Source organism: Phyllobates terribilis, unplaced genomic scaffold, assembly GCF_046119375.1.
Source record: "Phyllobates terribilis strain yellow unplaced genomic scaffold, ASM4611937v1 Scaffold_3__8_contigs__length_932513732, whole genome shotgun sequence".
NCBI lineage: Eukaryota > Metazoa > Chordata > Amphibia > Anura > Dendrobatidae > Phyllobates > Phyllobates terribilis.
Window position 1 is genome coordinate 515247010 of NW_027362763.1, and position 26653 is coordinate 515273662.

Here is a 26653-nt window from a genome sequence, read left to right on the forward strand (position 1 = left end):
TTTGAGTTGGGGGGGGGGTGTAGTGAGCTGGCAGGCTCTAGCTGTTCTGTGATAATTGAAATAGAGCCTGTGACAGAAATGATTACGCAGGATGGTGCTGCCACCTTGTGGCCAGAGGTTGCACCAGCGCAGGGTGTGAGGACAGAGAAAAAGACTGAGTCTCCTGTGTCCCGCCCTAGAGAGTCACGTGACCAGAGTGAGAAACAGGAAAAAGCGCGCGAAGAGTCTGAGAGAGTCTGTGAAAAGAACCAGGACGGTGTGCAGGTCCTCGTGTGTGCCTTAGAGGATACTCTCAACTTGACTGCTGTTATCTGACATCTTTTCCTCAGAGCTTTCCCCAGCTTCCGCACTGCTGAAGGATTCAGCTGTTACACTCCCCACTACTGGAGTGTGGACTACACAAGGTAATCCACAGGAGTTGCTATCTGGATCAGAGAGACTGTAAGCAGGACCTCTGGCGAGAGGCCGAAGTATTCCCTCCTTTCAGCAAAATTTGATGTTCCTGTTTTTTTTTCTTCGGCTGGGACGCCTTCCTGCAGAGACAGACAGGCCTGCGACGGGGGACACATCCTTCTGGAGTAAATGACTGGTAACGTGTGAGTAGGGACAGTGAGGGTCAGCTTATAAGTACACGTTATTGCTGTGAACATTTACGGTTGTCATTTATTGTGTTCTGCTGTGTTAAAAATGTATACAAGTAAAGATATGGTTATCAAGATAGAGTCTGTGTGTGGGGATCTTGCTGGGCCAGATCATGGATACCAACGCGAGGCCTTGCCCGCGGTCACTTCAACACACTGAAATTTTTTTAATGGAGGCCAGAAATGGCAGTATTTTCAGCACAATTATATGTGATCTGTGTGATGGACAAACCACATTTTTAAATAGCTGGATTTTTAGTGCTGTAATATGGAAAGGACCTGGCTGTATTCTGCAGTGCCAACAAGCAAATGGCGCAGAAGAACTGTGTTCTCTGGATTGATTTTTAAGCAAATTATGAGGATTAAGATCCAAAAAAAAATTATTCCTGGCCCCTGAGACCTGGGCCTATTTCTAGAAATATCTAACAGCAGCAGCAGACAGAACTGGAATGGAGCCTCTTGTGCTATATGCACTGCAGTCTGCTATATACCCTGCCTGCCTATATGCACTGCCTGCCTGATATCTCTGCAGATGGATTAGTCCTCAGAAGGACTGTTTGTTGAGATGGATATGTGTTTCTAATATAGTTTGGTACACCTACACTAACTAGAAACATGCGAATCTCTCCCTAGCTCAGCAGCACCTCTCCCTACACTGTTTGATTCCGGAGTGACTGTGACGAGCATGGTGGCGCCAGGTCTGATAAAGACCTGATGACGCTGTGTGGCCAGCCAATCACTGTAATGCCACAACCAACATGGCTACGGCATTACAGTGAGTGGCAGGCAATCCCTGCATGTTCATTGGCGCTCTAAAGAGCGCCAAACATGCAGGGAGGAGACCCGAGCTCCCGCCGAGCAACCCCAGAAATACTCGGGCAGTAAGATGCTCGGGCGAGCACCGAGCAGTAGCGAACATGCTCGCTCATCACTATCTATTATCTATCTATCCATATATCTATTAATAGATTTATGGATAGACAGATAGATAAATAGATTATCTATCTATCAATACAGTACATCAATATATACATATATCTAACTATTATCTATCTATCTATAAATCTAGTTATCTATCCATATACAGTACAGATCAAAAGTTTGGACACACCTTCTCATTTAAAGATTTTTCTGTATTTTCATGACTATGAAAATTGTACATTCACACTGAAGGCATCAAAACTATGAATTAACACATGTGGAATTATATACTTAACAAAAAAGTGTGAAACAACTGAAAATATGTCTTATATTCTAGGTTCTTCAAAGTAGCCACCTTTTGCTTTGATGACTGCTTTGCACACTCTTGGCTTTCTCTTGATGAGCTTCAAGAGGTAGTCATCGGAAATGGTCTTCCAACAATCTTGAAGGAGTTCCCAGAGATGCTTAGCACTTGTTGGCCCTTTTGCCTTCACTCTGCGGTCCAGCTCACCCCAAACCATCTCGATTAGGTTCAGGTCTGGTGACTGTGGAGGCCAGGTCATCTGGCGTAGCACCCCATCACTCTCCTTCTTGGACAAATAGCCCTTACACAGCCTAGAGGTGTGTTTGGGGTCATTGTCCTGTTGAAAAATAAATGATGGTCCAACTAAACGCAAACCAGATGGAATAGCATGCCCCTGCAAGATGCTGTGATAGCCATACTAGTTCAGTATGCCTTCAATTTTGAATAAATCCCCAACAGCGTCACCAGCAAAGCACCCCCACACCATCACACCTCCTCCTCCATGCTTCACGGTGGGAACCAGGCATGTAGAGTCCATCCGTTCACCTTTTCTGAGTCGCACAAAGACATGGTGGTTGGAACCAAAGATCTCAAATTTGGACTCATCAGACCAAAGCACAGATTTCCACTGGTCTAATGTCCATTTCTTGTGTTTTTTAGCCCAAACAAGTCTCTTCTGCTTGTTGCCTGTCCTTAGCAGTGGTTTCCTAGCAGCTATTTTACTGCAATTGCCTGTTGTACAAAGTCTCCTTTTAACAGTTGTTGAAGAGATGTGTCTGCTGCTAGAACTCTGTGTGGCATTGACCTGGTCTATAATCTGAGCTGCTGTTAACCTGCGATTTCTGAGGCTGGTGACTCGGATAAACTTATCCTCAGAAGCAGAGGTGACTCTTGGTCTTCCTTTCCTGGGGCGGTCCTCATGTGAGCCAGTTTCTTTGTAGCGCTTGATGGTTTTTGCAACTGCACTTGGGGACACATTCAAAGTTTGCCCAATTTTTCGGACTGATTGACCTTCATTTCTTAAAGTAATGATGGGCACTCGTTTTTCTTTACTTAGCTACTTTTTTCTTGCCATAATACAAATTCTATCAGTCTGTTCAGTAGCACTATCAGCTGTGTATCCACCTGACTTCTGCACAACACAACTGATGGTCCCAACCCCATTTATAAGGCAAGAAATCCCACTTATTAAAACTGACAGGGCACACCTGTGAAGTGAAAACCATTTCCGGCGACTATCTCTTGAAGCTCATCAAGAGAATGCCAAGAGTGTGCAAAGCAGTCATCAAATCAAAAGGTGGCTACTTTGAAGAACCTAGAATATAAGACATATTTTCAGTTGTTTCACACTTTTTTGTTAAGTATATAATTCCACATGTGTTAATTCATAGTTTTGATGCCTTCAGTGTGAATGTACAATTTTCAAAGTCATGAAAATACAGAAAAATCTTTAAATGAGATGGTGTGTCCAAACTTTTGGTCTGTACTGTTTCTATCTATCGATCTATTATCTATCTATATATCCATATACAGTATCTAACTTTTATCTATATATAAATCTGTTTATCTATCCATATATCTATTATCTATTTATTTATCTATCTATTTATCTATCTATTATCTAACTATCTATATATTATCTATCTTAGATAGATAATTAGATCGGTCAACAGATAATAGGTAAATCGATATATGGATAGACAAATAAATATATGGATAGATAGCCTATCTATAATCTATTGACCTATCTAAATATCTAGCTATCATTCTCTCTATGTTAGGCGTAGAGCATTTGCTGGATCTGAAATTGGTTCAGAATCATCAGTGGATTCTGTGGTCTCCAATTCCAATCCAGCCAGGACAGATGCAGCTCAGCATCACCGTCGGCCCCAACGCCTAGCTGGTGCACGAGATGTACTAGTTGTATCTCAGGGCTTTGTTCCTAGCAATGTGAAGCATAGGTTGCGGAGGGGAACAGGGCTACTACAGCCTAAGTCCAGGATGCACTGCACTGAGCATGCCCGTGACATGGCGGACCGTGATTGGTGGTTTGGTGTCAGCTGATCCGGTGACCTGGCACCGCCTGATTGGCCGCGGGTGACGTCACCAATAATGCGACTGTGGGCAGGGCTTAATCTTTAAATAGCCCGCCCACAAACATGGCAGCGTGCTCTGATCATTGAGCTGAGATTGCGTTACTGTGTGGACGTTTGTTTGTTTGGGCTCCACGTGCTCTCTTGTTGTTATAGCTTCGGACAGGCAGGTTTAGCTGGGGATAGGCAGCCTTAGCTGGAGGGAGGCAGGTAGCTTCGTCTGACAGTCTGGCTCCGACAAGGGGGTCGCTATACACCCCGAGCACACTGCGGACTCCCTATTCCTGGCACTGCCTGTTAGTCACGTGGAGAGATACTCTGCAGTCCGGTAGCACGCCGGCTGGGAGCACGTATACACCGGCGTGAATCACACACACGTCCTAGCGCCTGCTGCGTAGCCTATGTGCAGTTAACAGGGCTACGGCTACATTACTTGTCGCACATCTCTCGTGCAGTTAATGGAGTTACTGTGAATCCCTATTCCCGTCCCGGTGTGCAGTAACACGGGAGGGATTGATATATTAGTTGGTTGTTTTACCTTCTTACCCGGAAGGTGTTCGGCCGCAGTCTTCCAGGCTGCATCGTGGACCCCGGGTTCAGTTACTTCCCATTATTAATAAAGTTGTTTGCAACCGTCCCCTTAACACTCTACCTATCCAGATATCTTTCCATATATCTATTATCTATCTACAGTATCTATCCATTTATCTATCCATATATCTATCTATCAATTTTCTATTTATCTATCTATTATCTATCCATATATCCATCTATATAAATATATAGATAGATAATAGATCGATAGATAAATAGATATATGGCTATTCTTTTTTTTCTTTCTTTTTTTTTCTAGATATATGGCTAGATATATGGATAGATAGGTAGTTAATATATATATGGATAGATATATGTAAATAGATAGATATATTGATAGATAGATAATAAATATATGGATGAATAGATATATGGATAGATACTAGATAAATAGATAATACATCAATATAGATATATGGATAGATAAATTGATTTATAGAAAGATAATAGTTAGATCTATGGATATATAGCTATATCGATAGATAAATAATAGATATATGGATAGATAGATAGATAGATAGATTAATAGATATATGGATAGATAGATAATATACACTGCTCAAAAAAATAAAGGGAACACACAAATAACACATCCTAGGTCTGAATGAATGAAATATTCTCACTGAATACTTTGTTCTGTACAAAGTTGAATGTGCTGACAACAAAATCACACAAAAATCATCAATGGAAATCAAATTTATTAACCAATTGAGGCCTGGATTTGGAGTCACCCCCAAAATTAAAGTGGAAAAACACACTACAGGCTGATCCAACTTTGATGTAATGTCCTTAAAACAAGTCAAAATGAGGCTCAGTATTGTGTGTGGCCTCCACCTGCCTGTATGCCCTCCCTACAACGCCTGGGCATGCTCCTGATGAGATTATGTATGGTCTCCTGTAGGATCTCCTCCCAGACCTGGACTAAAGCATCCGCCAACTCCTGGACAGTCTGTGGTGCAACGTGACGTTGGTGGATGGAGCGAGACATGATGTCCCAGTTGTGCTCAATTGGATTCAGGTCTGGGGAACGGGCGGGCCAGTCCATAGCTTCAATGCTTTCATCTTGCAGGAACTGCTGACACACTCCAGCCACATGAGGTCTGGCATTGTCCTGCATTAGGAGGAAACCAGGCCAACCGCACCAGCATATGGTCTCACAAGGGGTCTGAGAATCTCATCTCGGTACCTAATGGCAGTCAGGCTACCTCTGGCGATCACATGGAGGGCTATGCGGCCCACCAAAGACATGCCACCCCACACCATTACTGACCCACTGCCAAACCGGTCATGCTGACGGATGTTGCAGGCAGCAGATCGCTCTCCACGGTGTCTTCAGACTCTGTCACGTCTGTCACATGTGCTCAGTGTGAACCTGCTTTCATCTGTGAAGAGCACTGGGCACCAGTGGCGACTTTGCCAATCCTGGTGTTTTGTGGCAAATGCCAAGCATCCTGCACGGTGTTGGGCTGTGAGCACAACCCCCATCTGTGGACATCGGGCCCTCATACCACCCTCATGGAGTCGGTTTCTAACCGTTTGTGCGGACACATGCACATTTGTGGCCTGCTGGAGGTCATTTTGCAGGGCTCTGGCAGTGCTCCTCCTGTTCCTCCTTACACAAAGGCAGAGGTAGCAGTCCTGCTGCTGGGTTGTTGCCCTCCTATGGTCCCCTGCATGTCTCCTGGTGTACTGACCTGTCTCCTGGTAGCACCTCCAGCCTCTGGACACTACGCTGACAGACACAGCAAACCTTCTTGCCGCAGCTCACATTGATGTGCCATCATGGATGAGCTGCACTACCTGAGCAACTTCTGTGGGTTGTAGAGTCCGTCTCATGCTACCATGAGTGTGAAAGCACAACCAACATTCAAAACTGACCAAAACATCATGGTACTGAGATGTGGTCTGTGGTCCCTACCTGCAAAACCACTTCTTTATTGAGTGTGTCTTTATAACTGCCAATAATTTCCATCTATTATCTATTCCATTTGCACAACAGCATGTGAAATTGATTGTCAATCAGTGTTGCTTCCTAAGTGGACAGTTTGATTTCACAGCAGTTTGATTTACTTGGAGTTATATTCTGATGTTTATTTTTTTGAGCAGTGTATATATGGATATATAGATAGACAGATAGATGATAGATAGATAGATAGATAGATAGATAGATAGATAAATAGATGCATAGATATACAGTACAGACCAAAAGTTTGGACACACCTTCTCATTTAAAGATTTTTCTGTATTTTCATGAGTTTGAAAATCGTACATTCACACTGAAGGCATCAAAACTATGAATTAACACATGTGGAATTATGTACTTAACAGAAAAGTGTGAAACAACTGAAAATATGTCTTATATTCTAGGTTCTTCAAAGTAGCCACCTTTTGCTTTGATGACTGCTTTGCACACTCTTGGCATTCTCTTGATGAGCTTCAAGAGGTAGTCACCAGAAATGGTCTTCCAACAATCTTGAAAGAGTTCCCAGAGATGCTTAGCACTTGTTGGCCCTTTTGCCTTCACTCTGCGGTCCAGCTCACCCCAAACCATCTCGATTGGGTTCAGGTCTGGTGACTGTGGAGGCCAGGTCTTCTGGCGTAGCACCCCATCACTCTCGTTCTTGGACAAATTGCCCTTACACAGCCTGGAGGTGTGTTTGGGGTCATTGTCCTGATGAAAAATAAATGATGGTCCAACTAAACGCAAACCGGATGGAATAGCAATGCGCTGCAAGATGCTGTGGTAGCCATGCTGGTTCAGTATGCCTTCAATTTTGAATAAATCCCCAACAGTGTCACCAGCAAAGCACCCCCACACCATCACACCTCCTCTTCCATGCTTCACGGTGGGAACCAGGCATGTAGAGTCCATCCGTTCCCTTTTTCTGCGTCGCACAAAGACACGGTGGTTGGAACCAAAGATCTCAAATTTGGACTCATCAGACCAAAGCACAGATTTACACTGGTCTAATGTCTATTCCTTGTGTTCTTTAGCCCAAACAAGTCTCTTATGCTTGTTGCCTGTCCTTAGCAGTGGTTTCCTAGCAGTTATTTTACCATGAAGGCCTGCTGCACAAAGTCTCCTCTTAACAGTTGTTGAAGAGATGTGTCTGCTGCTAGAACTCTGTGTGGCATTGACCTGGTCTCTAATCTGAGCTGCTGTTAACCTGCGATTTCTGAGGCTGGTGACTCGGATAAACTTATCCTCAGAAGCAGAGGTGACTCTTGGTCTTCCTTTCCTGGGGCGGTCCTCATGTGAGCCAGTGTCTTTGTTGCGCTTGATGGTTTTTGCAACTGCACTTGGGACACATTCAAAGTTTGCCCAATTTTTCGGACTGATTGACCTCCATTTCTTAAAGCAATGATGGCCACTCGTTTTTATTTACTTAGCTGCTTTTTTCTTGCCATAATACAAATTCTAACAGTCTAATCAGTGGGACTATCAGCTGTGTATCCACCTGACTTCTGCACAACACAACTGATGGTCCCAACCTCATTTATAAGGCAAGAAATCCCACTTATTAAACCTGACAGGGCACACCTGGGAAGTGAAAACCATTTCCGGTGACTATCTCTTGAATCTCATCTAGAGAATGCCAAGAGTGCGCAAAGCAGTCATCAAAGCAAAAGGCGGCTACTTTGAAGAACCTAGAATATAATACATATTTTCAGTTGTTTCACACTTTTTTGTTAAGTATATAATTCCACATGTGTTAATTCATAGTTTTGATGCCTTCAGTGTGAATGTACAATTTTCATAGTCATGACAATACAGAAAAATGTTTAAATGAGAAGGTGTGTCCAAACTTTTGGTCTGTACTGTATGTGTAGATAGATAGATAATAGATATATGGATAGCTATAAAGATATATAGATAGATAGATAATAGATATATGGATAGATAGATAAATAGATAATAGATCGATCGATAGATAGCTATATGGATAGCTAGCTATATAGATAATTGATAATATACAGGTAGATAATAGATAGATATAAATATGTGATATATATATTCCGTGCTTAGCGTGTGTACCTTACTGTTCATGTAATTTATTAATAAATGAGTAAATTTCTGGAAAAAAAATGGTGTGGGGTCCCCCGTAATTTTATTACCCAGCAGAGTGAAAGCGGGCAGCTGGGGTGGATGTTTTTAGCCTGGGAAGGGGGAAATACCAATGGAACTTTCCAGGCTACTAATATCATCCCCCAGCTGTATATTTAGCCTTTACTGACAATTAAAATGGAGGACCCCCCAAAAAAATGACATGGGGTCCTACTATTTTATCAGCTAGCAAAGGCTATGCAGACACCTGGGGGCTAATATTAATAGTCTAGGACGGGGCCATGAATATTGCCCCCCTCCGAGGTTAGAAACAGCAGCCCTCAGCCACTCCAGAAATGGCGAATCCATCGGATGCGCCAATTCTTGCACTTCGCCTCACTCTGCCCATTGCCCTGTTGTGGTGGCAGTGGGGTTATAGGTTTGGGGTTGATGTCAGCTTATAATGCCAGCTAACATCAAGCTCAGGTTATTAAAGGAGAGGTGTGTATAGGATGCCCCATTACTAATCCCATAGTGATGGTGAAATGTAAAATAAAGACACCCACACCCAGAATAAAATATTTTAATTGAAATAATGACAGACACCTTTAATGCTCTAAATTAAACCATACGTACCATCACATCCATTCCAGCTGAAGCCATTGTCACCTGCAATGAAACTAAAATAATAAACCAACCTCATCCTCACCTGTCCGCCATAGTCTAAATATCGAGGGTCCCATGATGATCCCATGAACAGAACGGCCACATTGTAAAAGCGTGGGAAAATACTCATCGGCCATGCACTGACCTCATTTGCCAGCAATGAGTGTCAGTGTATTGCCGGCAAATGAACAGAGCAATCACATTTTACAATGTGGCCGTTCTGTTCATGGGATCATCGTGGGACCCTCTATATTTGTACTATGGCGAACAGGTGAGGATGTGGTTGGTTTATTATTTAGCCTTTATTACAGGTGATCATGGGCTTCGGGGATTAGCTGTAATGTAAGTATATGGTGTTTTTTTACTTTTTATTATTTTGCAGGGGTGGAGAACATCGGGGACAAGGTATAAGTGAGTATAATGTTTTATTTTTTTTTAAATTTTTTTTTATTAATTTTAACTTTTTTTATTTACTTCGAGCACAGGTACCGCTGGTGAGAGACTACTTCTCCCATCCAGCGGCGCCTGCGCTCGCTGTTTCCTATGGCAGTAGGTGACGGCTGATGGCGGTAGTGGTACCATCAGCTGGCGCCTATAACCCGTGGTAAGATTTTTACTGCGGGTCACTGTCACAGCTGTGGCATCATGCTGACACCTGTCAGCATGATCTCACAGTGCTCTGTGCTATTACCGCCGATCAGAGCCTGTGTTTCTTGCGCTGTCACTTGCGTGACAACGCGGGAAACACCCGAACCTGAACATCAACAAGGACTTCCTGAGGAAGTCCGTGTTCGGGTCCGTGCCCGAACAGTAGGTATTAGGTACGGAACCCGAACCTTAGTGTTCGGGTTCGCCCATCACTACTCAGGAACACTGTTAGAAGTTGGTGTCTAGTTATGTGTAATGATTGTAGCAGATCATAACAGCCAAAGGGGCTCTACTACGTATAAAGATGCTTGTCATGAAGGTGTTGAATAATTCTAAAACTGCAGAAGTCATTAAAAGTAGTATTTTGTGTTAATTTTTGGAAAAAAACACTTGTTATATTTGTTGTGTTGAACTATTTAAAATTTTTTGCTTGATTGGTTTATTGCAAACAGTAGAAAGATTGTACATTTTGCTTATAAGCCTAATTTGTTATGAAGGTTAAATAATTGTGATTTCAGCAGTACTTTAATATGGAATAAGCATAGTTTACTAAGCAATTTGGTATCAGAAAAAAAGGTATATCACTTTTAAACACTCTTGAACGTACACTTGAATACGACAGAAGTTTTACTTTACAGGCCAAAATATGAGGCGTAAAGGTTCCTACATCCCAAATGAATGTACCCTTCTGAACTTATCTGTGTCGGCAGGACATGTAATGAACATATCTTTAGCCTCAGAGAGTAAACTGTTTCACTGATGGCAAGCAGAGGTCTTGCAACTGTTGAATAGTGAAAATACAAGTTATATTAGAAAGCTGTAAAACATTTCATTATTCATCATTAAGCTTTTTTACACTGCAGAACACTTTTAAAGGGTTAGCACTTAGCAGAAATATAACTGATAATTTGTCAATGATGGTTGTGACTACTTTTATATTTAAATACATGAATAACTTACCCTACTTGCATGTGTGATGAAGACTCAGATACATGACTGTGGCATTGAAAATACAGAATCACAATTGTTACAACCATCTATACTCTCAGTATGACTTAAGTAATTCTGATAGCTTTCTTTACTAGCAGGGATAGATGAATGGTAGAAAAAAGCGTATATTCCAGGACCAGAATAGTGTGAATATGTCTAAGAATGTAATTTGTCTTCTCTTGTGAGACAGATTCTTTGAGGTAATGATGTGCATGCATTTTTATTATTCATGTATGTTTTAGAACAGAGTGACAGGATGAAAGAAATCCGATAAAGGGAGTGGGAGACATCCAAAGGAGGAAACTAGAAAGTTGATGTGCAGTGCAAGTCTGTTCAGAATGCTAATTAGTTTAGGAATCAGAACAAAGCTACCTTATGTTCCTACAGAGAAGCCGATAATGGCATTTTCAAAAAATAGTAAAATTGACCCAGATATTGAACCAGTGTACATGGTCAACTTTCTAAAGCTTTTTTTGAGACATAAGTGGAACAGACAAAATCTTAAGATTGCTTAGATTTGAGAGCAGAATTTAAGGTAGGTCTTGTTAATCTTAAAATAATTAGAATAATAGCACTGATATTTTGTCCTATCTTTTTCGGAATCAAGCTACTGCCATTCCACTACAGTAATGTTTTAAACGGCATGCTAATCTGTAAACTATCTATCTATCTAAGCCAAAACTTGAGGAGCGGGTTTAAACTTGGGATCATAGTTTGAAATTTTCAATATTGAATTAAAGGCTATGTGCCCACGTTGCGGAAATGAAGCAGAAAATTTCTGCTTCATTTCCGCATGTCCTCTCCCGGAAAAACGCATGCGGAATTTCGCAAGCGTTTATCGCGCATTTTTCGTGCGTTTTTGACATGCGGAATTGCCTTGCGTTTTTTATTGCATTGCAAAGGCAATTCCGCATGCGGAAACGCAAAATTAAATGACATGCTGCGGATTTTTTTGCGCATCAAAAACGCTGCAGAAAAATCCGCAGCATGGGCATAGAACTTGCGAATTCTCATTGGGGACCACGGGGTGCGGATTGACAAGCGTTTTACAAGCGTTTCCACTGCGGAAATTCCCTAGCAAATACGCTTGAAAAACGCTACGTGGGCACATACCCTAAAAAAGTAGAAATCATTATTCCAAACTTTAGGTGCAAATAAGGAGGACAATGTTAGGTTTATGGATTTGTAATACTTCTGCAAAGCAATCAGTTAGATAAAGGACTAACAAACACTCCGCAGCCGCAAAATGGTAGAAAAGGTTTTTTTGAAGACTTTTTAGAAAGTTGCATAACTTTGCATAGAAGAAGCAAATGAACAACTAAAAATATTCTGTGTGAAAGGGTATATTAGCCTTTAATATTCCTCGCCATTTAAAAATGTGATTCCCAAACTCCAGTCCTCACGGCCCCCAACAGATCATGTTTTCAGGATTTCCCTAGTATTGCATAGATGAAAGAACCTGTGGCAATTTCTGATACCTTGATGATACGTCCATCACCTCTGCAATAAGGAGTGGATTAAGAGTAGTCAGGGCCCCGGGCAATTTAAAAGGTGGGCCCCCCCAATTACCCAATGTATCACGTGACATGTCACATGATCCCCTGTGATAAATCATTTGATAGGTCATGTGTAGTGATGAGCGAGCACTAAAATGCTCGGGTGCTCGAAGCTCTGGTCGAGCACATTGGAATACTCGGGTGCTCGACCCGAGCAATGAGCCCAATGTAAGTCTATGGGAAACTCGAGCATTTTTCTAGTGGTCCCCCCCGGCGGTCTGCAGAAGGTCAAAAATTGCCCAAATCGATGGGAACGGTGCTCAATTTAAGATCAGGCAGGCAGAATATATAGGCAGACAGGCAGGCATGGTATATAGGAGGGTGCATGAAAAACATAGCTGGGCACTTGGAACACTCTAGTGCCCTCCGATTTTCATGCACCCGTCTCTTTAAAAAAGCCGGCCGGCAATTCAGCAGCGGCATACACCGGTACCCGACAATTTAGAACAGAAAGAATAGAGCATCACACATAGATTAGATAGATAGAAACATGTCAGTCACGTATATAATAATTACAGTGATAGTGTTGATTACTGTACTTGTCATTTAGTGTTAAAATAAAGGATTCATTAAAAAAAAAATTGGCGTGGGGTTCCCCGTAATTTTAGTCTCTAGCGGAGGTTAAGCAGACGGCTGGGGCAGATGTTTGAAGCCTGGGAAGGGGGTAATACCCACGGAGCTTCCCAGGCTACTAATATCAGCCCCCAGCTGAATACCTAGCCTTTACTAGCTATTAAAATGGGGGACGACCCAAAAAAATGACGTGGGGTCCCCCCTATTTTAATAGCTAGCAAAGGCTAGGCAGACAGCTGGGGGCTGATATTAATAGCCCAGGTATATTGGCCCCCTCCCAGGCTAGAAACACCAGCCGTCATGTAGGATTGCTGCTTCCAATAGGTGGCGCTATAGAGTGCAAGTCCTCTTTTTCTCTGAAGAGGCAATTTGCATATTACATTTCCCAGAGGAGCATTGCATGGCGAATAAGCCTCCTTACCTTGATGTGCCAGAGCTGCTGTGTCACTCTCCATAGGGAGAAACGTTACACCTTAGACCTTTTGTCATAAGATTTATATTAAAATACTGTGTGACAAATGGTGATAAAAAACATTCATGTTACATTGAAGCAACACAAAAGAGAAGAACGTGCTTCCTGGTATAAGTGAAAGATCAGATAAAAGATGTCATACAGGAGTAATGCTCACACTAAGATGATGTACTGTGGACATAACACCGAAAGACCACATATCACCAGGTATTACTGCTATTACATTGCTCTAAGGGCCATAGATTCCCAAACCATAATAAGAAAGGGCACTGGAACAGAATAGGCCAAGGAATGCAAAAAGGACCTTCCCTCGCCAAAGCACTATATGATCGCTGCTCCATTAAAGGTTTATTGCATCATTAGCCAAAAAGAATTCCACATGGAAAATTGCACTCAATTGATTCTATACTCACTCAAAGCATGCGACATGTTTGAACTGTGACCTGTAGTCTTCATCAGGCTTACATAAATTCAGTGAATGATAAAAGGTTTAAAACTCAATAAAGCCAGAAATTCCTCATTTGTCTAATATTCATAAAAAAAACAACATATGTTTATTAAAACAAACAATTATAATTCATGTATACATATATTTTTAAATTATGGTTGGACTGATTATTTCTGGTTTTATGGGGTTTATAAACCTATTACCATTCATTGATTTTGTGTCTGATGAAGACTACATTTTGTGGGTTAAACGCATTGCTTACTTTGAGTGAATAAAAGATCAATCAAATGCAATTTTCCATGTGGAATTTTTTGGGGGGTCTTATTGAGATAATCAAGCATCAGTGGAGCTGCATTTATTCAACACCTTGCCCATTAAAAGTCCATGTTGTACTGTGGAAACCTAGTTTGTGAAATTTAAAAGAAGCTCCTTGCCTTAACCCCTTTACCCCCGAGGGTGGTTTGCACGTTAATGACCAGGCCAATTTTTACAATTCTGACCACTGTCAATTTATGAGGTAATTACTCTGGAACGCTTCAACGGATCCCCCTGATTCTGAGATTATTTTTTCGTGACATATTGTTCTTCATGAATGTGGTAAAATTTCTTTGATATCACTTGCGTTTATTTGTGAAAAAAATGGAAATTTGGCAAAAATTTTGAAAATTTTGCAATTTTCAAAATTTGAATTTTTATGCCCTTAAATCAGAGAGATATGTCACACAAAAGAGTTAATAAGTAACATTTCCCACATGTCTACTTTACATCAGCACAATTTTGGAACCAACATTTTTTTTTGTTAGGGAGCTATAAGGGTTAAAAGTTGACCAGCGATTTCTTATTTTTCCAACAAAATTTACAAAACCATTTTTTTAGGGACCACATCACATTTGAAGTCACTTTGAGAGGTCTTTATGACAGAAAATACCCAAAAGTGACAACATTCTAAAAACTGCACCCCTCAAGGTGCTCAAAACCACATTCAAGAAGTTTATTAACCCTTCAGGTGCTTCACAGGAATTTTTGGAATGTGGACGAAAAAAATTAACATTTAACTTTTTTCACAAAAATGTTACTTTAGACCCAATTTTTTTTATTTTCGCAGGGGTAGCAGGAAAAAATGGACCCCAAAATTTGTTGTGCAATTTCCCCTGGGCACGCAGACACCCCATAAGTGGGGAAAAACCACTGTTTGGGCGCACGGCAGGGGTCGGAAGGGAAGGAGCGCCATTTGACTTTTTGATTGTAAAATTTGCTTGAATAATTAGCGGACGCCATGTTGCGTTTGGAGAGCCCTGATGTGCCTAAACAGTGGAAACCCCCCACAAGTGACCCCATTTTGGAAACTAGACCCCCCAAGGCACCTATCTAGATGCATAGTGAGAACTTGGAACCCCTAGGTGCTTCACAAATTGATTTGTAAAAATGAAAAAGTATTTTTTTTCCACTTTTTCATTTTTACGAATCAATTTGTGAAGCACCTGAGGGTTCCAAGTGCTCACTATGCATCTAGATTGGTGCCTTGGGGGGTCTAGTTTCCAAAATGGGGTCACTTGTGGGGGAGCTCCAATGTTTAGGCACATCAGGGGCTCTCCAAATGTGACATGGTGTCCGCTAACAAATTGAATGGAAAATCGGCTCAAATTGTTAGCGGACACCATGTTGCGTTTGGAGAGCCCCTGATGTGCCTAAACAGTAGAAACCCCCCACAAGTGACCCCATTTTGGAAACTAGACCCCCCAAGGCACCTATCTTGGAGCATAGTGAGAACTTGGAACCCCTAGGTGCTTCACAAATTGATTCGTAAAAATGAAAAAGTATTTTTTTTTCCACTTTTTCATTTTTACGAATCAATTTGTGAAGCACCTGAGGGTTCCAAGTGCTCACTATGCATCTAGATTGGTGCCTTGGGGGGTATAGTTTCCAAAATGGGGTCACTTGTGGGGGAGCTCCACTGTTTAGGCACATCAGGGGCTCTCCAAACGCGACATGGTGTCCGCTAACAAATTGAATGGAAAATCGGCTCAAATTGTTAGCGGACACCATGTTGCGTTTGGAGAGCCCCTGATGTGCCTAAACAGTGGAAACCCCCCACAAGTGACCCCATTTTGGAAACTAGACCCCCCAAGGCACCTATCTAGATGCATAGTGAGAGCTTGGATCCCCCAGGTGCTTCACAAATTGATTTGTAAAAATGAAAAAGTGGAAAAAAAACACTTTTTCATTTTTACGAATCAATTTGTGAAGCACTTGGGGGTTCCAAGTGCTCACTATGCATCTAGATAGGTGCCTTGGGTGGTCTAATTTCCAAAATGGGGTCACTTGTGGGGGAGCTCCAATGTTTAGGCACACAGGGGCTCTCCAAACGCAACATGGTGTCCGCTAACAATTTGAGCCAATTTTCCATTCAATTTGTTAGCGGACACCATGTCGCGTTTGGAGAGCCCCTGATGTGCCTAAACAGTGGAGCTCCCCCACAAGTGACCCCATTTTGGAAACTGTACCCCTCAAGGATTTTATTAAGGGGTATAGTGAACATTTTGAACCCAGAGGTACGACACAGAATTTGATAACATTAGGTCATCATATTGAATAAGTTGTCATTAGTCTTGAGCGCAAGTGCTCGCTACTTGAGTTTGCATTGGGTACTCAGGTATGCACCATGTTTCACGGGTGCTCAAGTGAAATGCTCGAGTCCCCGTCCGGATGTTTCACGGTTATTAGATGCCCCCAAAAAAACATGCTGGGATCGCTCGTGCATGGCAGGCAATCCCCGCGAGTTTTTTTTGGCCGCGAAGAATATGGGGCGGAGACTCGAGCACCAGCGATACTCAATGCATACCCGAGCACCCGATGTAAACTCAAGTAGAGAGCGCTTGCGCTCAACACTAGTCGCCATATCGTCATCTTTTTTTTTTTTTTTTTTTACTTTTGAAAAAAAAAAACAACCCCAACCCTAACATTAGCACAACCCCAACCCCAGCCCTAGCGTTTATTTTTTACACAGTTCCTCATGCGGTATAAGTGATGAGATTACTTTATTCTTCGGATCGGTGCGATTACAGCGATACCAGAATCATATCGGGTTTTTATGATTGACAGCTGTCACACACTAAAAGACACATATTTTATAAAATCTAGTTTTTGCATTCCCATATTTTGGCCGACAGAGTCATGTGATGGCTTGTTTTTTGCGGGATGAGTTGACGTTTTTTTTGTGCCATTTTCAGGCGCGTGACATTTTTTGATCGCTTTATATTCCTATTTTTGGGAGGCAGAATAAAAAAAAAACAACAATTCAGGAATTGTGTTTTTTTACATTTTTTTATTCTGCTACGGGTGTGGTAAAATTGATAAGGTAGCTTTATTCTTCGGGTCAGTACGTTTACAGTGGTACCACATTTATATTGTTTTTTATGTTTTGCCGCTTTTACACAATAAAAGCTATTTTATAGAAAAAATTATTCTTTTGCATCGCTTTATTCTGAGAGCTGTAACTTTTTGATTTTTCGGATGATGGAGCAGTATCATGGCTTGTTTTTTGCGGGACGAGATGACACTTTTAGCGGTACCATTTTTATTTATATTCGTCTTTTTGATCGCGTGTTATTCCATTTTTTGTTTGGCAGTATGATGATAAATCATTATTTTTTGCTTTGTTTTTTATTTTTATTTTTTACCATATTCACTGAAGGGGTTAACTAGTGGAACAGTTTTATAGGCCAGGAGGTCATTACGGACGCGGCGATACCAAACATGTGTACTTTTATTGTTTGTTTGTTTGTTTTTCATAATAATATTTATTGATGGGTACATTCTATTTTTATTTTTAGTGGAATATTTTTTTTTTTCTTAATATTTTTACAATTTTTTATTTTTTTTTCACTTTTTGGGAGTTTTTTTAAATTTTTACTTTGTCCCACTATGGGACTTTCACTTTTTTTATTCTGATCGCCTGCACAGCATAGGGATGGAGCACCATCCCTGTGCCATGCAGGCAGTCAGCGCTGGACAGGGAGAAGAAAGTTTGGAGATGCACTGCGCATGTCCAAACAATCTTCCTGCTGTCTGGTGACCCGGATGTTGTCATGACGACATCGGGTCATCATGGCAACACCCGGGAAGCCGCGGCACACAGCGCTGGAGGCCGGAAAAGGAGGTGAGTATCTGCGATCACCTCCCCTTGCCTTCGCAATGCTGCGATCGACTTTGATCGCAGCATTGCGGGGGTTAATGTGCTGGGAGCGGTGAGGGACCGCTCCCTGCACATAGTACCGGGTGTCAGCTGTGACAATCAGCTGACACCCGGCGGCAATCGCGCCCGCACAGCCTGTGTGCGCGCGCGATCGCGATGACGTACTAATACGGGTCAGGCTCTTAATGCCCAGGGCACTGACGCGTATTAGTACATCATGGGCTTTAAAGGGGTTAAAGGGGTTTTACCATAAGCAAAGTTAATTTTAATGAGTATTTTAATTAATCGATCTTTGAGTAATAATAAGTTCCACAATTGGATGTATTTAAAAAAAAAACGTTCCTGTGCTGAGATAATCTTTATAAATGTGTCCCTGCTGTGTACTGTGTAATGGCTGTGTCTGACCGTGCAGGGAAATGGTCTGATCATACCACAGCTTCTGGGCAGGGGAGGAAACAAAAGGGTATACAGACAGAACATCATGGGATCACAGCTGATTCTTTCTTTGAGGTAAAATATTGTTTAAATACAGGCAGGGAAATGTTTTGACTCACAACTGTGATCTCCTGCTGTAATGTAAGTATATTATTTTACTCCCCCCCCCCCGCCCAGGAGATGTGGTATGATCAGACCATGTCCCTGTATGGTCAGACACAGACATTACACAGTACACAGCAGGGGCACATTTATAAGATTATCTCAGCACAGGAACATTTTATTTTCATCACATCCAATTGTGGAACTTATTTTTATTCCAAGATCTATTAATTAAAATTTACTTTGTTCATGGAAAAAACTCCTTTAATGTCACATTGTTGTGATGTGTGGGAACATTGAAATAAAACACTGCAATGTCGATGTAATATGTGCCTTTTTGATTAAAATGTGAATACTATATCAGTACCATGCTTTAGTATGTTGTTATATCAATACTGGATAGAACTGTTTAATATACAATTTTTGTATCAGTGTGTTAAAAAAATGTTGTGTCTCTTTCTGCAGGTTTTCCAGATTGCTTATGTTATCGTTAAAGCTGCCAACTCCCCTCGGCCCGGAAACTGGATTTTAGAAAGATCTCTCGATGGTATCAGTTATAAACCATGGCAGTACTATGCCATCACGGACAGTGAGTGTTTGACCCGCTATAATATTGTTCCACGACCTGGCGTTCCCTCGTACATGCAGGACGATGAAGTTATCTGTACATCTCATTATTCAAAGATTCACCCACTTGAAAATGGAGAGGTAAATTGTGCAATGAAGCAATTGTAAAGATTTGACAGCGCCAAAAGCTGACTTAACCGTGCTCTAACTGACAGGTTTTATTTCCTTGACAGCAGCACACTGCAGGCTGACAGTGTTCTCTGATTGCCTGTAACATAGCAGGGGTGGGGGGTGGAATTGGGAAATCCATTTACATTTCCACTGAGTAATGTTTCAGCACAAAGGAGACAGATAGAGAAGCAAAGGTGACAGAAAGGTGCACCCGCAAGTTGAAAGTTGAAAAAGAAAATTCATTACATTATGCATAAATGCCAGCGATGGCAGCAGTATTTTGTGATTGTTTAATACACTTGTGCTAAATGTATTTACTTTGTATACTAATGAGACTTGTGTATGCATTTATATTCCCGTGCATTGTACCGAAGTCTCTGTGCCCCATTTCTCAGATAAACCAAAAAGTAAAACAGCACTTAAGAGTGGAATAAATAAGCTAAATGCATTAAAATAACAACAGTAAGCAAATGTTTTTAAGAACATAACATAATAAAAGTTCAAGTTAGAGAAAAATGAATGCAAAGAGACAGCTATGAAACAGAGTACAGAAGTCAAGAACGAGCTTAGATATTAGTATATTATCTTTAAAGAAGACCCACCTGCTCTCCAGAAATGTCTCCTGTGTAATAATAATAATGTATTAACACATTGACATCACCATTCTCTTTGTTAAAAGGGTGTATTTCTACAACATTTTACACAAATATCACTGCTCAGGGAGTGTCACAGGATGTAACAACACACTTTACATAAAATGATTAGCAACACTTAATTTTCAAAGGATTCATACATTTCCAAGTAGAGCAACAGTAGAACAGCTCCACACAGAGGCATAGGAAAGATGCTTCCGAATTGTTGCTCTTTGGGGAATGCAAGTGTATTCTAAGCAGATATATCAGGAAAGCTAACAGGTCCTCTTTAAATTTTAAAGGGATTTTCCCAAGAACAAAGTTAATTTTAATCAATATTTTAATTGACTGATTTTGTGTAACTTATAATTATAAGTTACACAATTGGATGTTTAAAAAAATGTTCCTGTGCTGAGATAATCTTATAAATGTGCCCCTGCTGTGTACTGTGTAATGGCTGTGTCTGACCGTACAGGGACATGAACTGAGCATACCACCTTTTCTGAGCCGGGGATGAGGCAAAAGAGTCTATAGACAGGACAGCAGGGGGTCACAGCTGATTATTTCTTTGAGGTAAAACATTGCTTAAACACAGGCAGTGAAATGTTTTGCCTCACAAGAAGAATCAGCTGCGATCCAATTCTGTAATATCTGTATACTCTTTTGCTTCCTCCCCTGCCCAGGAGCTGTGTATGATCAGACCATGTTCCTGTACGGTCAGACACAGCCATTACACAGTACACAGCAGGGGCACATTTATAACATTATCTTAGCACAGGAACAATATTTTTAATCACATCCAATTGTGTAAGTTACTATTATTTCAAGATTTATTAATTAATATTTGCTTTGTTTGTGGGAAAACTCCTTTAAACCTTTAATGTCATATATAAATCTTATGAAATATAATTAGGTAATGGTGATAAAAGGGAATTTGTCACAAAGCTTTCGTCGCCTAATATGAGAGCTGCATAAAATAGAGATAGAAACCCTGATTCCAGAAATGTGTCACTTACTGAGCTGCTTGCTGTAGTTTCTATATAATCACTGCTTTATCAGCAGGAGATTATCACTTGTGGACTATTAAACCTGCTGCCATGTGGTCAAGTGTATAACTATAATAGCTGCAGGAGTTGCAATCACGCCCGGACTCAGGAGCCTGGGATGGAGAGGTGAGGGGGGTGAGAAAAATGTCTCTTTGCCTTTTATGAAATGACTATTACTATTTCAAACCAGTGACAGTTTAGGGCCCTGTTTTAGATTTTTGATTGGATCCCACAAGTTTTAAGTTATGCCACTGCAAGAAGTCCTGCATACTCATGAGCTCTGCTGCATAACCCTGCCCTCACCACTGTTTGGCAGCTTTCTGCATAGGCAGTGGTGTGGATTCAGCATTAGAGATGAGCGTTGTTCGACTCGAACTGTTCGCCAATCTCAAATTCGAGCTGTTTTGGGCGGTGTTCGAGCCGTACGGCGAACACGAACGATTTGAGAAAAATTTGGCTGTTCGAGGTTATGTTCGATAACTGTTCGTGCACCAAAATCATAACTGGATTTTTTCTCAGTAATGATGAAAATTTATGTTAATACGCAGTTTGAGTGTACAGCGGGGCGGGGGGAGGGGCAGGGGATGGATCTCTGCAGGAATAATGAAGATCTCCATTTTTTTTTCTCTTTCCCGCATTTACAGTGGGGAGGTGCAATCTGTCAGCCTATCAGCAGCGCACACACGGAGCGAAGTGCTTTTTTTCACACAAGCAAGGGCATCTGTCATTGGCAGTGTATGTCACATGTCCTTGCCCTATAAGACCAAGCCATTTTCCCCGTCGCCACCATTTTCTCACTGCTGCAGCTGCGTGTTAGACGGCACCGCTGTTGCTGTGTGCGCTATACCTTGTTAATTTCAAGCCAATTTTCGTACAAATCTACAGATAGCTTGGGAGTAGGGAATAGTTGTGATTGCAGTCCTTTTAAGGACTAGGTTACAGCATTTCCTATGACTTTTATCAGGCAGGTCTGTACTCTTAAATAGATAGGTTGGGAGTAAAGACTAATTGTAATTGCAGTCCTTTTCAGGACTAGGATACATCAGTTCCTATCAGTTTTTGCCAGGCAGGTCTGTGCCAGTGCTGTGCAAGTTTTTTTCACAGCATTTGGCTGAATCTAGCAAAGCTAATCCTTTTTGGCCTATTGCAGAGTGCGTTAGTCAGTGGAGTAGCCTATCTGTGTTGCAAGATATACCACCTGTGTATAGAATACCAATTTTTTTACTGCACCTAGTGAAGTAAAATCTTTTGGGCATAGCATCATTCTATTAGTCCATCTACACTGACCTCCATCAGGTTGCAAATTGAATATAATTTTTTTCTGCATCTAGCTCTGAAAAAATATTTGGGCTTCTAGCAGTGTGTGGGACTTGTTCTATTAGTCCATCTATACTGACCTCCATCAGGTTGCAAACTGAATATAATTTTTTTTTGCATCTAGCTCTGAAAAAATATTTGGCCTTCTAGCAGTGTGTGGGACTTTCTCTATTAGTCCATCTATACTGACCTCCATCAGGTTGCAAATTAAAAATAATTTTTTGTCTGCATCTACCTCTGAAAAAATATTTGGCCTTCTAGCAGTGTGTGGGACTTTCTCTATTAGTCCATCTATACTGACCTCCATCAGGTTGCAAACTGAATATATTTTTTTTCTGCATCTACCTCTGAAAAAATATTTGGGCTTCTAGCTGTGTGTGGGACTTGTTCTATTAGTCCATCTATACTGACCTCCATCAGGTTGCAAACTGAATATAATTTTTTTCTGCATCTAGCTCTGAAAAAATATTTGGGCTTCTAGCTGTGTGTGGGACTTGTTCTATTAGTCCATCTATACTGACCTCCATCAGGTTGCAAACTGAATATAATTTTTTTCTGCATCTAGCTCTGAAAAAATATTTGGCCTTCTAGCAGTGTGTGGGACTTGTTCTATTAGTCCACCTATACTGACCTCCATCAGGTTGCAAATTCAAAATAATTTTCTGTCTGCATCTAGCTCTGAAAAAATATTTGGCCTTCTAGCAGTGTGTGGGACTTTCTCTATTAGTCCATCTATACTGACCTCCATCAGGTTGCAAATTGAATATAATTTTCTTCTGCATCTAGCTCTGAAAAAATATTTGGGCTTCTAGCAGTGTGTGGGACTTGTTCTATAAGTCCATCTATACTGACCTCCATCAGGTTGCAAACTGAATATAATTTTTTTCTGCATCTAGCTCTGAAAAAATATTTGGCCTTCTAGCAGTGTGTGGGACTTGTTCTATTAGTCCATCTATACTGACCTCCATCACGTTGCAAATTCAAAATAATTTTTTGTCTGCATCTAGCTCTGAAAAAATATTTTGCCTTCTAGCAGTGTGTGGGACTTGTTCTATTAGTCCATCTATACTGACCTCCATCAGGTTGCAAATTAAAAATAATTTTTAGCTGCATCTACCTCTGAAAAAATATTTGGGCTTCTAGCTGTGTGTGGGACTTGTTCTATTAGTCCATCTATACTGACCTCCATCAGATTGCAAACTGAATATAATTTTTTTCTGCATCTAGCTCTGAAAAAATATTTGGCCTTCTAGCAGTGTGTGGGACTTGTTCTATTACTCCACCTATACTGACCTTCATCAGGTTGCAAATTCAAAATAATTTTCTGTCTGCATCTAGCTCTGAAAAAACATTTGGCCTTCTGGCAGTGTGTGGGACTTTCTCTATTAGTCCATCTATACTGACCTCCATCAGGTTGCAAATTGAATATAAGTTTTTTCTGCATCTAGCTCTGAAAAAATATTTGGGCTTCTAGCAGTGTGTGGGACTTGTTCTATAAGTCCATCTATACTGACCTCCATCAGGTTGCAAACTGAATATAATTTTTTTCTGCATCTAGCTCTGAAAAATTTTTGGCCTTGTAGCAGTGTGTGGGACTTGTTCTATTAGTCCATCTATTCTGACCTCCATCACGTTGCAAATTCAAAATAATTTTTTGTCTGCATCTAGCTCTGAAAAAATATTTGGCCTTCTAGCAGTGTGTGGGACTTGTTCTATTAGTCCATCTATACTGACCTCCATCAGGTTGCAAATTAAAAATAATTTTTAGCTGCATCTACCTCTGAAAAAATATTTGGGCTTCTAGCTGTGTGTGGGACTTGTTCTATTAGTCCATCTATACTGACCTCCATCAGGTTGCAAACTGAATAATTTTTTTTTCTGCATCTAGCTCTGAAAAAATATTTGGCCTTCTAGCAGTGTGTGGGACTTTCTCTATTAGTCCATCTATACTGACCTCCATCAGGTTGCAAATTAAAAATAATTTTTTGTCTCCATCCAGCTATGAAAAAATATTTGGCCTTCTAGCAGTGTGTGGGACTTTCTCTATTAGTCCATCTATACTGACCTCCATCAGGTTGCAAATTAAAAATAATTTTTTGTCTGCATCCAGCTCTGAAAAAATATTTGGGCTTCTAGCAGTGTGTGGGACTTGTTCTATTAGTCCATCTATACTGACCTCCATCAAGTTGCAAACTGAATATAATTTTTATCTGCATCTAGCTCTGAAAAAATATTTGGCCTTCTAGCAGTGTGTGGGACTTGTTCTATTAGTCCATCTATACTGACCTCCATCACGTTGCAAATTCAAAATAATTTTTTGTCTGCATCTAGCTCTGAAAAAATATTTGGCCTTCTAGCAGTGTGCGGGACTTTCTCTATTAGTCCATCTATACTGACCTCCATCAGGTTGCAAATTAAAAATAATTTTTATCTACATCTACCTCTGAAAAAATATTTGGGCTTCTAGCTGTGTGTGGGACTTGTTCTATTAGTCCATCTATACTGACCTCCATCAGGTTGCAAACTGAATATAATTTTTTTCTGCATCTAGCTCTGAAAAAATATTTTGCCTTCTAGCAGTGTGTGGGACTTTCTCTATTAGTCCATCTATACTGACCTCCATCAGGTTGCAAATTAAAAATAATTTTTTGTCTGCATCAAGCTCTGAAAAAATATTTGGCCTTCTAGCAGTGTGTGGTACTTTCTCTATTAGTCCATCTATACTGACCTCCATCAGGTTGCAAATTATAATTAATTTTTATCTGCATCTAGCTCTGAAAAAATATTTGGCCTTCTAGCAGTGTGTGGGACTTTCTCTATTAGTCCATCTATACTGACCTCCATCAGGTTGCAAATTAAAAATAATTTTTTCTCTGCATCTAGCTCTGAAAAAATATTTGGCCTTCTAGCAGTGTGTGGGACTTTTTCGATTACTCCATCTATACTGACCTCCATCAGGTTGCAAGCTGAATATATTTTTTTTCTGCATCTACCTCTGAAAAAATATTTGGGCTTCTAGCTGTGTGTGGGACTTGTTCTATTAGTCCATCTATACTGACCTCCATCAGGTTGCAAACTGAATATAATTTTTTTCTGCATCTACCTCTGAAAAAATATTTGGGCTTCTAGCTGTGTGTGGGCTTGTTCTATTAGTCCATCTATACTGACCTCCATCAGGTTGCAAACTGAATATAATTTTTTTCTGCATCTAGCTCTGAAAAAATATTTGGCCTTCTAGCAGTGTGTGGGACTTGTTCTATTAGTCCACCTATACTGACCTCCATCAGGTTGCAAATTAAAAATAATTTTTTGTCTGCATCTAGCTTTAAAAAAATATTTGGCCTTCTAGCAGTGTGTGGGACTTTCTCTATTAGTCCATCTATACTGACCTCCATCAGGTTGCAAATTGAATATAATTTTTTTCTGCATCTAGCTCTGAAAAAATATTTGGCCTTCTAGCAGTGTGTGGGACTTGTTCTATTAGTCCACCTATACTGACCTCCATCAGGTTGCAAATTCAAAATAATTTTTTGTCTGCATCTAGCTCTGAAAAAATATTTGGCCTTCTAGCAGTGTGTGGGACTTTCTATATTAGTCCATCTATACTGACCTCCATCAGGTTGCAAATTAAAAATAATTTTTTGTCTGCATCTAGCTCTGAAAAAATATTTGGCCTTCTAGCAGTGTGTGGGACTTTCTCTATTAGTCCATCTATACTGACCTCTGTTATGATCTGCTATAGGAACTAATGAAAGACAGGAGATCTGTCCCTACAATATAACTAAACTAGATCCCTACGATGTAACGGGGATCCTGATCCTGCGATCAGACCCGCTAAAGTCCTCGGCTAGTCTGTACGAAGACCTATAGATGTGAGGGAGGGATCCCTACAAGAACTAGGGACTGGGAAAAGTTGGACACCTCCTAGCAGAAATAGTAGCAGTCAAAGACAAACACACAACAAAAAGCATAGAGGTCAGAAGACCTAGCAAAACTAACAGAGAACGGTAACAGAGCACCAAGCTAGCTGAAGAGTAGTAAATACAATGAAGTCCAGCAAGGCCAGGAGGGCGGAGCCGGATTAAATAGGCAAAAATGGTCATGTGACCAGCAAACTAAAAAAAAACTAACAGGAGAGTTCTAACAGTACCCCCTCTTTTAAGAGGATCCTCCGGATCCCCTAGGCCCAGGCTTATCAGGAAACCTCCTGTGAAACGCTCTGACAAGTCTGGAAGCA

The 26653-nt window shown here is 40.8% G+C and overlaps 1 protein-coding gene across 6 annotated transcripts in view; it reads left to right on the forward strand.

Moving 5' to 3' along the window:
* Positions 1–26653, forward strand: part of LAMA2 (laminin subunit alpha 2) — a 1447346-nt gene that overhangs the window by 305701 nt on the left and 1114992 nt on the right. For all 6 annotated transcript variants that reach the window (XM_073676060.1, XM_073676058.1, XM_073676059.1 and 3 more), the window contains exon 4: positions 19149–19391. In XM_073676060.1, coding sequence (XP_073532161.1) covers positions 19149–19391 — 243 coding nt within the window. The remainder of the gene's footprint in view (positions 1–19148; positions 19392–26653) is intronic.